This window comes from Equus quagga, chromosome 17 (genome assembly GCF_021613505.1).
Source record: "Equus quagga isolate Etosha38 chromosome 17, UCLA_HA_Equagga_1.0, whole genome shotgun sequence".
Taxonomy (NCBI): domain Eukaryota; kingdom Metazoa; phylum Chordata; class Mammalia; order Perissodactyla; family Equidae; genus Equus; species Equus quagga.
The window spans coordinates 10783019-10801022 of record NC_060283.1 but is presented as its reverse complement, the minus strand read 5'-3'; the positions used below and the strand labels follow the sequence as shown (position 1 = coordinate 10801022).

The window sequence follows — 18004 nt, the reverse complement described above, 5'->3', positions numbered from 1 at the left end:
TAAGGACACTGAAATTTGAATTTCATGTCATTTTCATATGTCACAAAGTATTTTTCTTTTGATTTTTTCAACCACTGAGAAATGTAAATTTCTTCTTAGCTTGACGACTGTACAAGAACAAACTAGATCTGTCCCCAGGCCGTATGCTGATCCCTGGTTTAGAAGCTTAGGATAAAGTTTTGGGGAAAGAGAGACTATAAGTTATCAGCTGTGCCGTCAAGATTTTAACAGATACTACAAAGAAAGGTACAGTGTTCAGACAAATCGTCTAAGGCCCCATATCCTCTGATCAGAACAAGTGATCTAAAAAGTCCTGATGAAGTCACCATCTACACGCACTGTAATCTGTAAAAAAATGACAATAGCCCTATTTTGAATCTTTTCATAAAAGCTCTTACGGAATATTGTAATCCCCTTTGTTCATTACAATCTTTGAAAGATAGGCAATTTTCTGTGCCACCAAATGAATCAGGGCTAGGTTGTTCTCTGTGGTCTTTGAAGCTAGTGAGTACAACCAAATGCCTGTTTGAGGAAACACTCACAATATTTATGGCACTTTGTGGCCTTCTTGAGTCCCTGGGATGAGTATGTGTGTGTATATATATGTTTATTTTCCTTAACAGTCAATACATTCACGTGGTACAAAATTCAAGTTATAAAAAGGTGTATGCAGTTAATCTTCCCACGGCCGCATGTCAGCCACTGACTTCCTTCTCCCTTCCCTCCTTGATAATCTGCATTTACTCATATATTTGTTAGAAACAAGGTAACATTTCAGAAACATTTTTACATAGAAAAGATTGCCATGATCCTACCCCAATCATTTATTTCAAATCCTTCACAGTAAGTGTATATATTTTATACACAGTTGTGATTATGGGGAATGTACCATAAAATACTTTGCTTTCTTTTTTTCACTTGGCAGTAGGAATATGTTTTTATGATACCGTGTAAATTGACTCCTTGGGGAAAGTCAGCTTTCAAAGTTCAGAGGAAGGAAACGAACACTTTAAAAGTGCTTAGAGACTTTTACTTTTAGTAGGCTAGAGTCGTTTCTGGCTGATCAATGCTCCAGTCAGGAACTAAAAAAAAGCAGATAAAATATAGAAATTGTCTTGTTAGGGGCTGGCCCCATGGCCGAGTGGTTTGAGTTCACGCACTCCGCTTCAGCGGCCCAGCATTTCACCGGTTCGAATCCTGGGCATGCACATGCCACCACTCATCAAGCCATGCTGAGGCGGCATCCCACATGCCACAAGTAGAAGGACCCACAACTAAAAATACACAACTATGTACCAGGGGGGCTTTGGGGAGAAAAAGGAAAAACAAAATCTTTAAAAAAAAAAAAAAAAGAAATTGTCTTTTCAAAAGGCCTCAGAGAATTGCTAACTAGAGAGGATTGGAGGGCCTAAAATTCTAAAGTAGGGAGAATCATAGGGAAGTGAGCTGACAATCTACAGCAGGATTTCCCTGGGGGCATTTGCTGATTCTAAATTTGAGCAAGAGGCTAAGAATCCAAACATTGCCCAGACAGAGGGTTGCAGCCAGGGAACAGAGAAGCCAGCTGAGCTCAGTGTCTTATAATGCTGGAGCGACAAAGTTGGGGACTGGAAGAGGCTTAAAAATACAACACATTTTTTTCTCAAGATATTTACCAAGTTCTGAAGCTGTATAGGGCCGGCAGCTATAAAAAGCTAAGCCTCAAACTTCTGAAAAGCAGAAGAGAATTTTTGGCAGGCTTATGGTGCTGATGACTAGCATTCAGGACCCACTCAGGGGAGGAAACTGGTAAACACACAGGGCTTTCAGTGAAAGCTCCTTACTAGGAACAAGAGGATACAGGTAGGCTTATCAAAATAGCAGTGCAGACTCCAACTATATAGACCCTGAGTGGATTAAGGTGATCAGCCCCCATTCTATCTGCCTAGCAGAGGAAAGAGTGAAGGAAAAAACATCTAGAGACACTGTAACTTTTTTTTATTTTTGAGGAAGATTAGCCCTGAGCTAACTATTGCCAATCCTCCTCTTTTTGCTGAGGAAGACTGGCCCTGAGCTAACATCCACACCCATCTTCCTCTACTTTATATGTGGGACGCCTACCACAGCATGGCTTTTGCCAAGCGATGCCATGTCTGCAACCGGGATCTGAACCGGCGAACCCCGGGCCGCTGAGAAACAGAACATGCAAACTTAATCGCTGCACCACCAGGCCGGCTCCAAACACTGTAACTTTTTATACATAATTTCTGGGTCTAATAAAAATTACTAGCAAGTCAAGAGATAGGACCATATTATTTAAAATCAGGGTAAAAGTAGAAAATATAAACAGGTGATTTAAATATTGGAGAAAGCAAACAAGGAGTTTAAACTATGATTGATAAAAAATAGAGGGAAATATGGAGCAAATAGATAAAATATTTACACTATACCTAGGGACTTCTAATAATGGCTAAGATTCTATTGGGATGACCCCTCCACAAACAACTGTAAAATCTGGACATAATACAAAAACAGCTACTTGAAGACACTAAAGAATGAAGGGAAGCAGAATGTTTGATGAGGAGTCCACATTCAAAAGAGGAGGCTTAGGCCAGAAGTTCCCTATTTTTGCTGTTTGTAACTTGGTAGCAAGCAAAGTGGTATGTATGATATGCTGGTGGAAAATCCCAGTGCCACAGTACTGAGCTAAGGCAACTGAAGCCACTGGAGAGAAAGCGGGAATCTCAGAAGGGAAAGAGCCACAGAGGGAGGAATCCCCAAATTCTGTCTGCCCACATCTCTGCCCAAGCTCTGGGCCACACATCCACAATTCAGACTCAAGGCAGCCAGAAGATCTAAACTGAGATTGGAGCGGCCACCCAGTAAGTGTGGTTTGCAGTGTGTATCTAACCAAGTTAATTGCCTGACAAAATAAAAGAACCATCACTCTTTGGAGACAAATAATAGAAACCAAAGTCTCCACAATTTAACGTTCAGTACTGACACCAACACTGAGATGATCCAGATACTGGAATTAACGGACGATATTAAAGCAGCAATGAAAATATGTTCTCAGTGAATAAAAAGATAGGCAATCTCAGCACGGAAACAAATGATTTTTGAAAAACAAATCCCAAAAGTAAAAATTACGACAACTGACAATTTTTCAATTAAATGGATGGATTTAACAGCAAAAGACAAAACAGGATAAGTCAATGAACTAGAAGATAGACCAATAGAAATTACCCAGGCAGGGGAGAACAGAGGGAAAAAAGATTAAAAGAAAAAGTCTCACAGACTAGTTAGATAATATCTAACTATTGTAATTGGAGTCCTAGAAGGCAAAGAGAAGGCACAGAGCAGAAAAATATATATTAGCCAAAAATTTCCTAAATTTGATCAAAGGCAGAAATCTACAGATTTAAGATACTCCGCAAACCCACCTTGATAAACACTGGAAGGCCACACCTAGGTACGTCATAGTCAAATTATTGAAAGCTGAAGATGAGGAGCAAATCTTGAAAGCAGCAAGAGAAGAACGACACCACATACAGAGGAACAACGATTAACTGCTGACTTCTCACCAGAAATCAGAGACAGAAGAGAGTGTAACAACATCTCGAAAATGCTGAAGGAAAAAGACCAACTCAGAAGTCTATATTCACCAAAAACATAGTTCAAGAATGAAGTTGAAATCAATACATTTTCTGATAAAAGAAAACTAAGAGAATTAGTTGCCAACAATCCTGCACTGTAAGAAACACTGAAGGAGATCTTTGGTTTGAAGGGAAGCAGTAACAAATGGAAACTCAGAGCCTCACAAAGGAATGGAGCACATCAGAAATAATATCTGGGTAAATATAAAGACTATTTTTTTTTCTGAGGAAGATTAGCCCTGAGCTAACTACTGCCAATCCTCCTCTTTTTGCTGCGGAAGACTGGCCCTGAGCTAACATGTGTGGCCATCTTCCTCTACTTCATATGTGGGATGCCTACCACAGCCTGGCGTGCCAAGTGGTGCCATGTCCGCACCCAGGATCCAAACCAGTGAACCCCGGGCCGCTGAGAAGCAGAATGTGTGCAATTAACCGCTGTGCCACCAGGCCAGCCCCAAGACTATTTTTAATTTTTTCTTTTTTCCTGTTTTTTTTATAATTCATATGAATGTAGAATGCTAATTTTTGTCAAGTACACAGAACATTGACCCAGTATATACCATATGCTGGGCTATAAAATAATTCTCAATAAATTTAAAAGAATAAATTTAAATAAATTTAAAAGGATAAAGAGTATGTTCTTTGACAATAATGGAATTGAGTTAGACATCAGTAACAATAAGATAGCTAGGTGGGTCAGTCTAGGTCCAATCAGGAGACAGAAACCACATAGTAATTTAAATATGGCAAGTTTAATATAAAGAATCATTAAATTATGGTAAGAGAGGAACTATAAAGATTTAAAGAGAACTATAAAAGGGTACCTGAGGGCTGAGGGTATCCAAGGAAGGACAAACTTGATAGGGTCCCCCACCCCCTAGGCTGGGGTTCAGACCTCACTGCAGCCCACTGAGTGGTGGATAAGTTCACTGGTTTGCCCAGGCCAGAGTTGGTTCACGGTTGCCAAGCAAGAAACAGCCCTCCAGGAGGCAGGCAAGCTGAGGCTGGTGGGCAGGTATGCAGGGAGCTTAAGGACACCACCTGCAGGCTGGTACCAGGTCCAGCGCACACAGTATCGACATTGGGAAGATCCCAGGAAACAACCCTCTGGGGCACAGGTGAGCCAAGGCTGTTGGGCAGGCACACCAAAAGAGTTGGGATGCATGATGTCCCCACAGCCTGTGGAGGACCATGGGAATCAACCCTCTGGGGAGGAGAGCTGAGATTGGTGAGCAGATAGATGAAGGGAGTTGGGGCACTGCTGTGGGTACATAGTGTCCTTGTCTGGACGGCTTTGGGAAAACCTGTCCAGGGCATAGGTAAACAAGGCGAGAGGGCAAGTGCACAGAGTTAGGGAGTCGCCATGGGTTCAAAGCCTGGAGTATGCTGTATCCTTGACAGGAGGGCCACAGCAAAGTGGTCACTAGACCTGGCCCAGGTCTGCGAGGTTGCTGAGGGAGTGCCTGCTCTTGGCATGCAGCTGCCACAGAGTACCACCCGATGTCCCTGTGCACACGCACTGATGAGAGACCATGGCACAGGAGCAAAGAAAAGCAAACCAGAGCCCACTGGAGCCAGGAAGACAAGCCCTTTTCTTCCCTCAGTGTTCCTCCAGTGCCCTCTGCTGACAAAGCTTACCATCGTGCTCACCATAAGGGAGAAATGTATAGAGTCCAGTCCATAATCGCAGAACTGGTACTGAAGGGTGAATCTGGGGCTGAGGGGCAATATAGTGATAACTGCCACACTAAGAAACCACTAAATATTTGGAAATTAAATAATACACTTGTAAATAATCCATGGATCAAGGAAGAAATCAGAAGGGAACTTACGAAGTACTTTGGACTGAATAATAATGAAAATAACACTAAAATGCCTTTAAAATGCAGCTTTTATCAGAAAAGAAAAAATATCTAAAATCAGTTGTCTAAGTTTTCATATTAAACTTGAAAAAGAGCAAATTAAACCCAAAGTAAGTGGAAAGAAAAATAAGGATAAAAAATAAAGAGAACATGGATAAATAATACAGAAAAACATATGAAGCAAAAAGTTAATTCTTTGAAAAGTTAATTGATAAATCTTTAGTTAGACTGATCAAGAAAAAGAGAAGACATGAATTACCAATATTAAGAATAAAAGGGGATGTTCCTATAGATCCTACATATATTAAAAAGATCATAAGGGTATTTAGAGACAACTTTGTGTCAATAAATTTGACAAATGTTATGAAGTGAACAAATTCATCAAAAGGCACAAATCACAACAATGGCCCAAGAAAAAAGAGAAATTGAATTTATAATTAAAAGTCTTCCCACAGAGAAAACTTAAGGTACAGATGACCTCATTGGTGAATTTATCAGACATTTAAAGAAGAAATAATATCAATCCTACACAAACTCTTTCAGAAAATAGAAGAGGAGAAACATTTCTCAACTCAAATCATTTTATGATACCCTGATACCAAAACAGACAAATATATCACACGGAAAGAAGACTATAGACCAATATACCTCATGAACATAAGAGCAAAAATTCTTTAAAAATTAGCAATATAGGGACCGGCCCCGTGGCCGCTTCGGCAGCCCAGAGTTTTGCAGGTTCGGATCCTGGGCGCGGACATGGCACCGCTCATCAGGCCATGCTGAGGTGGTGTCCCACATGCCACAACTAGAAGGACCTACAACTAAAATACACAACTATGTACTGGGGGGCTTTGGGGAGAAAAAGGAAAAATAAAATCTTTAAACAAATATGTAAAAATTAGCAATATAAAAAGGATAATACATCATGACCAAGTGAAATTTATCCCAGGAATGTGAGGTTGGTTTAACATCTAAAAATCAATGAGCGGGGGCTGGCCCCGTGGCCAAGTAGTTAAGTTCGTGTGCTCCGCTTCAGTGGCCCAGGGTTTTGCCAGTTCAGATCCTGGGCATGGACATGGCACCACTCATCAGGCCATGCTGAGGCCGCGTCCCACACAGCACAACCAGAGGTACTCACAACTAGGATATACAACTATGTACTGAGGGGCTCTGAGGAGAAGAAACAAAATCAACGAGCATAATTCATACAATCAATAGAATAAAGGGGGAAAAGCATTTGATCATTAAATAGTTGTAGTTGTGACAAAATTTAACACCCATTCATGATAAAAATTGCCTTCAAACTAAGAATAGAAGGGAATTTCTACCTGTTAAAGGGAATCTCTGAAATACCTACAATTGACATTATACTCTAAAGGTAACAGACTGAATAGTTTCTAAAATCAGAGAAAAGTCACAGATATCCTCTTACACTACTTCTATTCAACACTGTACTAGATGGCCCGGCCAGAGCAACTAGGGAAGGAAAAAGAAATAAAAGGCATACATATTAGAGAGGAAGAGGTAAAACTGTCCTTATTTGAAAATGATAACTATGAACCTTAACAAATCCTAAAGAATCTACAAAAAGTCATTAGAACTAATAAATGAATTTGATTTAGCAGGGCACAGGATTCAAAGATGCAGCTAAATTAGTGTGTAGAGGAGAATTGATAGCCTTAAAAACAAATATTAGCAAAGAAGAAAGGCTGAAAAAGTAAGATACATGTTTCCATCTCAAAAAGAACACCAAGTGAAACCTGAAGTATTTTCAGGAGGAAGGAAATGATTAAGATCAGAAATCTACAAAGTAGAAAAGAAATATAAAGTGAAGAAAAATAAAGTCAAAAGGTGATTCTTTAGAAAGATTATTAAAATTGATAAACACCTATCAAAAATAATCAAGATTAAAAAATTTAAAATATTAGGAACATTGGGGCCGGCCCGATGGCACAGTGGTTAAGTGCGCACATTCCACTTCAGCGGCCTTGGGTTCGCTGGTTCAGATCCCAGGTGCAGACATGTCACCACTTGGCAAGCCATGCTGTGGCAGGCATCCCACATGTAAAAAGTGGAGGAAGATGAGCATGGATGTTAGCTCAGTGCCAGTCTTCCTCAGCAAAAAGAGGGGGATTGGCGGCTTATGTTAGCCCAGGGCTAATCTTCCTCAAAAATAAAAAAAACAGGAACAAAAAGGGGACATCACTACAGATACTACAGGCATTAAAAAATATGAGGATGTGTCTCATTCGCAGCAACATGGATGGACCTTGAGGGTATTATGTTAAGCGAAATAAGCCAGACAGAGAAAGAAGAACTCTATATGACTCCACTCATGGGTGGAAGTTAACATATAGACAAGGAGAACTGATTGGTGGTTACCAGGGAAAAGGGCAGGATGGGGGGAGGGCACAAAGGGTGAAGTGGTGTACCCACAACATGACTAACAATAATGTACAACTGAAATCTCACAAGGTTGTAATCTATCATAATCTTAATAAAAAAAAAATATGAGGATGTCATGAAAAACTTCACACCAATACACTGGAAAACTTATTAAAAAATGGGCAAATTTACCCAAACATTACTCAAGGAGTGGAAAATCTGAGTTGTCCCATATATATTAAAGAAACTTAGGGGCCGGCACCATGGCCAAGTGGTTAGGTTTGCACACTCTGCTTCAGCAGGCCAGGGTTTTGCTGGTTCGAATCCTGGGTGCAGACATGGCACCACTCATCAGGCCATGCTGAGGCGGCATCCCACATGCCACAACTAGGAGGACCCACAATTAAAAATACACAACTATGTACCAGGGGGCTTTGGGAGAAAAAGGAAAAATAAAATCTTAAAAAAAAAAAAAGGATACATCTGACTACATGCAAAAAATGTTCAAAAAAAAAAAAAAGAAATTTAGTTATTTTAAAATTTCCCACAAAGAAAATTCCAGGTTTAGATGGCTTCGTTAGTGAATTCTTCTGAAGAATAAATAAACCCATTTTACACAATCTTTTCTAGGTAATAGAAAAAGAAGAAACCCTTCTCACTTCGTTTCATGAAGCCAACTTAACCTTGATACCCAACTTGACAACGTCTTTTACAAGAAAGTAAAATACAGACCAATCTCTCTCATAACATATGTAAAAACTTAAGCAAAATATTAGCAAATGAAATTCAGTGATATATAAAAAGGGTACTATATCTGTCAAGGGTCCCCAAGATCACCCCAAGGTTCGATAATTTACTAGGAGGACTCACAGGTCTCAGCATTCAGTCCTACTCATGGCTATGAGTTATTACAATGAGAGGATCAAAACAAAGTCAGCAAAAGGAAAAAATGCATGGGGTGAAGTCTAGAGGAAACCAGGAGAAAGCTTCCAAGAACCCTCTCCAGTGGAATCACACAAGATGTACCTAATTCCTCCAGGAATAAGTTCTGACAACATGTGTGAAATGAAGCTCATTAGAGACTCAGTATCCAAGGTTCTTATTGGACGCAGGCAACATAGGCATCCTCTGCTCAGCATGTACCAAAATCCCAGACTCCCAGAAGGAAGCAGGTGTTCAGCATAAACAACATGGTTTGTACAAACAGTCTAGGCATAGCAAGCCACTTTGGGTTGGTGGAAATCCTTCTGACATCCAAGTTCCCAGACACCAGCCAAGGGCCAACCCTGGAAGTAGGACTTCCTAAGGATAGCAGTCTCAGGCCTGCTACGTTGACTCTTCTCTGCACAATATCATAACCAAATACATTTCTTTCCAGGAAGGCATATTCGGTTATACCTTTGAAAATCAATGTAATTCATTACATTAGCAGAACAAAGGGGGGAAATCATATGATTATCTCAATGCAGAGAAAGTATTCAATAAAATGCATTATAAACCTTCCAGCAAATTAGGAGAAGAAGGAACTTTCTGATAAAGGAGTATCTACAAAAAAAATCTATGTTTAACATATTAATGGTGAAATATTAAACACTACCCCCTGATGTTAGGAAAAAGACAAGGATACTCATCATCACCACTTCTATTCAACATTATACTGGAATGCCTAGCCAGTGCAATAAGGTAAGAAAAAGAAATTGAAGGTATAGGGATTGAAAAGGAAGAAGTAAAAATGTCTTTATTTTCTGATGATGTGATATCATGTACATTAAAATCCAAATCACGAAAGCCTATTGGAAATAGCTGGTTTAGCAGTGTCACTGGACGTTGGGAGACGCAGTCTGCCTTTGGCCCTAGCATCCCTGCATGTTCTTGCTGCACATGCCAAACTGAAAGGCCTAACCTGATACTGAGCACGCAGGCAATTAAGTAGGTCAAGGCCACCTCCGTGTGACTGTAGTGTAATTGCTCCCTCCCCCAGAGGAGGGGGCCTAGCTTATTTGCTGCTTGCTAAAAAAGGTGCTGAGCCGTTGGCCCTGGGCTCCTCAGATGTGGCATAACCCAGCGTGCATCACCATCTGGGCTCATTGTGTCACTCCTAGGACTTGGGTACAAGGAACCAGGCTTCCATGCTGATGCTCCTGCTGTTTGCTACGTTATGAGTAATTCAGTCTTATTGTCTACTTTTGGCACTTATGCAGTTGTCTATGACAGGGGTCAGGAAAGTTTTTCTTCAAGGACCCAATAGTAAGTATTTAAGGCTGTGGGCCATATAGTCTCTGTTGCAACAACAGTCATCCCTCAGTATCCCCAGGAGATTGGTTCCAGGACCCCCATGGATACCAAAATCCTCGGATGCTCAAATCCCTTATATAAAATGGCATAGTATTTGTATATAACTTACGCGATCCTTCTGTATACTTTAAATCCTCTCTAGATTACTTGTAATACCTAATACATGTAAATGCTCTGTAAATAGTTGTTATACTGTATTGTTTAGAGAATGGTGACAAGAAAAAAAGTCTGTACACATTCAGTACAGAGGCAGCCATCCTAGGCCTTTCAATTTAAGATTTGTTGAGTCCACAAATGCCGAACCTTGGATATAGCGGGCCAACTTTACTCAACTTAGCCATTGTAGCATGAGAGCAGCTGTATACAATATGTAAGTGAGCGGACGTGGCTGTGTTCTCCAAAAATCTTTATTTACAAAAACAAGCAGCTGGCCCACCTTCCTTTGAGAGATGGGCATCTGAGGCTCAGAGCAGGAACTTGCCTAATGTCTCTTGTCTAGCAGGCAATGGAGGTAGGTGTGCTGGGTCCAGATCCCTTTCCACCTTTCCCTGCCTTGCTCTGTAACTTGCTGCACTGAGGCTAAAGAATGCCCTCCACAGGGCCGGCCCATGGCCTAATGGTTAAGTTCGGTGCATTCCACATCAGCAGCCCAGGTTCTGCTCCTGGGTGCCGACCTACATCACTGATCTGAGGCCATGCTGTGGAGGTGACCCACATACAAAATAGAAGAAGACTGGCACAGATTTTAGCTCAGGGCAAATCTTCCTCAGCCAAAAAAAAAAAAAAAAAAAAAAAGGAAAGAAAAGAAAGCCCTCCAGCTTGCAGTTAAGTTCTGCCAATGGGAGGCACAAGCAGAGATCAGAAAGCATTGGGAAACACTGTTGGATATTTATCTACCAGCTTCTCAGACTGTCACAGCTCCAGGTGGGAGGACCGTCTCCATAGACATTACTCTCTGCAGGTTGGGGAAGTTGCTTCTGTCCTTTCCCCTTTATGCCTAGAAGTAACAATTACTGCCCCACCTCCACCCCAACTAACTAGGAGTACACCACTTTCCTTAAAGGTTAGTCACTCTACTCAAATGACCTGGTTTGAGTGTGCCATCTGTTTCTTGCCCTTCCCTGACTGACAACCGGCTAACAGCCAAGTCAGCCTGAGTCCATTCCACATCCTTTTTCTTTTCACTCCTCTGCGGGCAGTAACACTCTTTTACTGCTCCAAATCGTATTCGGCCTTCAAAACCTAGTTCACCGGCCGTCTCTCTTGGAAACTTCTCTCAATTGCCACCCAGGAGTACTTTGTCCTCTCAACTCCCGCTGCACATTATGGATCACGTGGTGATCACGTTTCCTCCTCGCGTTTTCTTATTTGTGTTCCTAGAAAGGTGCCTCTAGTTCCGATTATTTTGCTGGCTTCTAATCACCTAGTAATAAATCGCCCGCACAAAGCCGATGCTAAACCCCACCCCACATTTGCAGAGAACCGTCGCGCACACCATTTCTCATTTTCAGACTGTTGTTAGAAAAGAGAATCCTGGGGCTATTTGCCAATCCTGTGGTCACATTGCCACAAACGGCCACGTCTGCCAACGCACTTTAACCTGCGGGTGGGGGAGCCAGAGAGCTGCCCCTGCCGCCGGGGTCCCGCAGACGATTGCTCCTTGGGCCGCCACTGTGATCCCTTACGCTCAGCGAGCTGAAGCCCCAGCGGAAGCCGAACGCGGTCCGCGCCACCCCCGGCGCACGCGCAGACGGCACCGAGACCCTGGGAACCATAGAGTGCCGCGGGCCGGCAGAGGGGCCAGAAGCCGGGGCCGCTCTATCCCACGCTTCCGGCAGCGCCTCACTGCTCCGGGCTGGGGCCGCGTAGGCAGTTTCCATGGGGACTGAAGATGGCGCCGCGAGGTGAGATTCCGGAGGTGTGTGAGTCCTGTCCTGGTCCTGATCCCTTCGCTCCCCCGCCTCCCTTGTCTCCCAGTCCTCGACCTAGACCCTCCATTCTCAGGTGTTAGGGACCTCACATCGCTCCTCACTTGTCCAAAGAGGGCTTTTGCAGCCCCACCCACCCCGAGTGCCTGGAGGTCTCGAGGGGCGGATCTCAAATACCCCCACATCCTCGGCTGGGCCTATTCTAGGCCGGCTCAGCTACGAATTTGCTGTGTGACCCCGAACAGGCCATTGCGGGTCTCTGCGCCCCAATTTCCCTTTCCGGATAGTGACGGGGTTAGATCTTAGAGGGGCGTTGACTTTCACCCCCGAAGCCAAAAGAGTTGAGTTTGACAGTGATCCCGGAGAAAGAAGGGGATTGAAGGAAACTCCCCACCACACACGCCCCTCATTATCAGCAATCAGAAGTGCCCCCAAGTGGCCCCTCCAACTAGCTGCAGCTTCTTCTTTTCTCCCAGTTAGACACAGAACCCATCAAAGAACCGAGATTGAGCGGCTCTCACGCTCATCCCCATCCCTCTTCTCTGTGCTCATCTTCTCAGATAGACGGTTGTCCTCCACCCCCCTGGAAATCCTCTTCTTTCTGAACGGGTGGTATTACGCTACCTATTTCCTGTTGGAACTCTTCATATTTCTGTATAAAGGTAAGGCCTGGGACTTGACCCCCACCCTTCTTGCCCCAACATCCCTTCCCCACTTCAGCCTAGAGCCAGCTCCCACCAAGAGCCTTATTTTTCCTTCCTCTCTTTAGCTCCTCTTCACTGCAAGGTAGAAGGCTCTTCATCACCTGGCTTCCTTGAGGAGGATTCAGTCGGAAGCCCCTCAGCAAGAATTTCTTGAGTTTGGGAAATGTGGGCTTCGGCATTCCGCTCTCCCCTGTCACCACTCTGTGTTGAACTCCACTTTAAGCCCGTTGGTGACCCTCAGCAACTATTCAGTGGCTTGTGTACTCATGTACCTCTGACCGTTTTGGAGAGTGGAGTCCCCACAGACATTTGGAGTTAGGAGTAAAGCCCCATAGTAATGAGCCGCCTCTGACAGACCTAGGAGTCCACATATCCCTCAGCAGGTTCACAGACCCTGCCCCCGTCTCACTAACTCGCTGGTGGAAAGCTGATAAGACCCACGTCCTCATTATTCCCAAGTGTGTGGGAGGTCTTGTGGGGCGAGTTAGATGTTGTTCGCAGACTCTGGCTTTGTCTTGGCAGGTCTCCTGCTACCATATCCAACAGCCAATCTAGTACTGGATGTGGTGATGCTCCTCCTTTATCTTGGAATTGAAGTTATTCGACTATTTTTTGGTGAGTGTTGTCCAGAGAATATTTCCATTCCTTATGAGACGAGCTGGTATGTGTAACCTGATGAACGAGAAAAGTACATAATGTAGGCTCACAATAAGCGATTGGATCTGGGGGTACATTGCATTACACCCTCTCTGAAGTTTCAAGCTGCTTCGTATTTTGGGTGAAGATTTACCTGTCTGGTGCTGTGTGGGGCCAGAGGTGGACAGGAGCGTGAGATATGAGGTAATTCCTTCCCAATTGCCTGGTTCCTCTCACTGGTTTGCTTGGGAGGGTAGATCCAGTTGTAACTCCGTGTCCATGGCAGTCTGTGCCTGCACAGATGAGCTCCTAGATGCCCTCCACTTCTCCAAGTAAGGATTTCTTTAGGAAAAGTTTTATATCCCCAGAAACACAAAACAAATCCTTATGAGTTAGAATGTCTCATCTCTGAAAACTGTTAAAACACAAACTGAGAAAAAAAATTACTTGCAACACATATAACAAAAGATACAGAAGGCTCACCTCCATCACTAAGGAAAAGACACCTAATTTAAACACTAATAGGCAGTTCACATAAAAATAATCACAGAGGACCCACAAACAGGACAAAATGCCCAAACTTGCTAAGAAAAAGCAAATTGAAACAACAGGGTAACATTCACCCATCAGATTAAAAGGATTTCCAGATACCCAGTATTCAAATGGGTGTGAGGAATAGCTCTCTATAGTCCCACACTCTCATGGGTATTTATATTCCCACACTGTTTGGCATATAAATTAGTACAACCTTTTTGCTAATAGTTTTACCATGTAAAATTCGTATTATTAGACCTAACAATTTTATTTCTGAAACTGGCTGAAAAAATCAAACATTTCCACAGATATGCTAAGATATCTATATGAGAATGTTTATTGCCACGTAATTTGTAACATGAAAACATTAGAAACAATCTAAACATCTTATCAATGCAGGATTCCTTAAGTAATTTATGGTGTTGACTCAATGAAATCGTTCATAGCCATTAAAAAAGAATAAGGCAATTATATGTGGAAAGGTGTCTAACTTACGTTAAATGGGGAAAAAAAGTTGCAAAACAGTATGTAGAGTATGATTTTATTTTTATAGTAATAAATAGTAATATGTGGGTCTACAGATATAAAAAAACCTGAAACAATATATGTCGTGCTGTAATAATGGCTGTCTCCAGGGGGTGAGTAATGGTGTCTTTTAGTTTCTATATTTTCTAAAATTATTTTCTATATTAGATGAAAAGTTTTCAGTGGTTGTATAATATTTTCGTAATTAAAAATCTTTACCCCCCAAATAAAGATCCCCTTGTCCCTTGAGTGGGAGCCAGCCTGGAAGCAGGGCCTTCAGAGTGAACGACTCCAATCCTGTAATTCCTTCAAAGCCCCTCCTTTTCATCCCAGTGGGTCCCCACTGATAAATCTGCACATCCCCAGTCAGGATCATTTTTCTCTGCCTTGCCAGCCCATCCCATCCCACCCACCTTTCCTCTGAGGCCAGAGAAAGCAGGCCACTTGGAGGTGACCACATGGGCTGTGTCTGACAGGTACAAAGGGAAACCTCTGCCAGCGAAAGATGCCACTTGGTATCAGTGTGGCCTTGACCTTCCCGTCTGCCATGATGGCCTCCTATTACCTGCTGCTGCAGACCTACGTGCTCCGCCTGGAAGCCATCATGAACGGTATCTTGCTCGTCTTCTGTGGCTCAGAGCTGCTGCTGGAGGTGCTTACCCTGGCCGCCTTCTCCAGGTATGCTTCCCGTCACCTGAGGGTTGGGTTCCCATCCCATCCCAGGGAGGGGCTCACTGTTCTTCTGAAGCCTGAGGAGTCTAGAGAACTTTTAAGGGGGAAAGCGGTGCCTGTGGGACTGCCTTTCCCATTCAGGGTAGACAGTTACCCACTTAGAGAAGATATTCTCCTTGTTCTTTGGGGCCAAGAGGCTTGGGGTATACAACAGTTCAGGTCACTGCTCTTGCTCACTGGACTTTTAACATTTTGTTTCTTTCTTTCTGCCATCAGTGTGGACAGGATTTGAAGTACAAAATTTGCAGCCAGCAGCTCTCAGGGGCTGAGACCACACATACTTCTGGTACCTTAGCCACACCAGTGAGAAATGGTGGGTCAAGTTGTCCTGGGAAAGCTTGCAGCTTTTCCTCAGCACAGACATTTGGGCAACAAACCGAGCATAAGGCCACTGGGCACCATCTTCTAACCCAGGACCATCAGCCTAAGAGATGCTTCTATACTTCAGTGTAGGGAGGGGCACGGTTGTCCCCATCCGGGCCCTTCTCAGAATCAATAACCTGCTGACCTCAAGTTCTCCTCTTTGATCATCGTGGCCAGAGCATCTTGTGTGGACCATGTAGGCTCCTTGGGCTTCCAACAGGCCCTGCGCCACATATCCCTGTTGGTGCTGTGCCACGCCTGTCGCGCCACGAGCACGGAGAGCCTCAGGATGGTGTGCTCCCAGATGGATGCAAAAGCCTGTCATCCCTTTCCTTAGAGACTGAGCTCCAGAACTTTGCTAGTAGCTCATAGTGTTATTTTTCTACTCTCATCATGAAACAAAACATTATTTTATAATAAATATATATTTTCTGTTGTGGGGATTGTAGCCTCTTCCTTCTGGCCCATGTCCCTAGACTTTCATCCACTCCGAGAGAAGGTAGAGACCATCCCAGCCATTTGTTCCCAGGCCGCTTGGTGACCCAGTGTGGACACAGGCAGCGATGGTGTCTGATTTTCTTTCCCCAGCTCCAGCCTGAATTAATCCCTAAAGGCACTGCCAACTTCTGGACCTTCTTCAGGTCTGTCATCCTGCAAAAGACTGCTTATGGTCCTCACCTCTGCCCCAGAGCCGCATCGTGTCTCTCCTGCCACTTACAGCTAACTGTCAGCTCCTTCCCAGGGTGAGGCATGAGCAATTGGAAGATGCATATTCTAAACTGACCAATATTTTTTGGTTATTTATTTTAAAATTTCAAGGTAACAAAAGGAACACATACTTTTCTTTCTTTTTAAGCTGAAGGAATGTTGCTCTACATGAGTGTATCTTTCCCTTCTCCAAGTCACCATCTTTAAAACTGTTTCGTAACTTGCTCAGCAGTGGCTTTTTTTCCTTTAGCCCCCAAGAAGCCACCAGGAGCCATGACAGAATCCACTTTAGGAAACTTTGAACCATGTGGCCTCTGCTATCAGATGAATCCTAGCATATCTGCTCTTACTCTAAGTAAAAAGTAACTGGCCTTTAAGCATTCCATGCTGGTTTTTAACTCTGCTTGTTTCCTGTGATCAGGTTCACTGTCATCCCGTGAAGGTCTCCACTGTCCAAAGCACTGATGCTTTTTCTTGTTTCCTATCCCTTCTGTGTCCTTGCCTCCTGGCTGCCTTTGGGGTCTATCCAAATTAGAGCAGACAGGTCTAATCAGCCATGAATCAGTAACAAAAAATCCACTAGGAACTTCCCAGATATTTCAACCACAAACCCTATTAATACCCTGATTTTCTGCTGCTTTTCACACTGTTGCTTTCTCTAGCCTTGCTTTGAAAAAATCGCTGGCATCAAACTGGAGAGGAACCATTTCTCCTCCCTCCTTCATTTGGAGGTTCAGGGGTTAAGGTCACCCTCCCAGCAACACAGATGAATGAGTGGAAGGCCCAGTTGGAAGCTTAGAGGTATCTAATTCAAAGGGACCTTAGAGATCAGCTTAGTCTAGCCCCTCACTTTGCAGATGAGGAAGGAACAGCCAAGCCTCACACAACTGGTTACTAACAGCTGGAACTAGAAACCTTGTCTGATGAATCTCAGTCTGGACCAAGGAAATTCTGTTCTTCACAGGTACCACTTGTGGATGAGAATGGACGGTTGAAAAGGGTATAGGATTAGAACAGGAAGTCCTCTCGTTACTTCATGGTTATCTGGAAGCTTAGTGCCTTGTTTCCCGTGCACGGCGCCATAGGTGGTCATTCTTCCTGATGCTTGCTGGAGGCAGCAGTGCGGATGCAGCTAGTCCCACCAGAGCAGAACATGATACAGCAGAACTGAGGCAGCAGAGGACAGGGATCAGCGCAGCCAGTCTTTCAGGGTTGGTGTGGTCAGAGGCTGTGCTCACTGGAGTGCCAAGGTAAGCCACTCTACAGCCCATACAGACCTGAAGGACCAGCATTCTGGGACCACGGAGAGGACTGAGCAAAGGAGCAGGCCACAGCCACATGAGCTGGCAGAGGCCTGCTAACATGTCCACTCATGGCTAGAACTGCCAAGTGACTGCAGGGCCCATTGCTAGGGGCTGAGGTCAGGAAGCACTCAGCACACACAGATTCAGGTTTCTGGCTTTATACCATGGCAGAAACTTGTAGGGGACTAATATTCACCCAGTGCCTGGGAGGGAATATTTAATCCATACAATGGTCCTATGAGGCGGAAGGAAATCAGCTCCATGTTAATCGACTCATGGGTCCAAGGACATTCAGCTTAAATACTAAGAGTTGGGATTTGAACCTAGAAGTGACTCAAAGGTCATTCCCTTTCCGTCCCACCATGGTAGCTCCTAGATGAAGACTGTATTTAC

General features: G+C 43.6%; 1 protein-coding gene across 1 annotated transcript; it reads left to right on the top strand.

The window, feature by feature from the left end:
- The first annotated feature begins 12042 nt into the window (after positions 1 to 12042).
- On the top strand, positions 12043 to 16041 carry TMEM216 (transmembrane protein 216). Its single transcript, XM_046643961.1, has 5 exons — positions 12043 to 12081; positions 12666 to 12767; positions 13332 to 13424; positions 14981 to 15182; positions 15453 to 16041. Exons 1-5 carry the CDS (start codon positions 12069 to 12071, stop codon positions 15466 to 15468), a joined length of 426 nt encoding a protein of 141 aa, XP_046499917.1. The 5' UTR covers positions 12043 to 12068; the 3' UTR covers positions 15469 to 16041.
- Positions 16042 to 18004: the final 1963 nt, after the last annotated feature.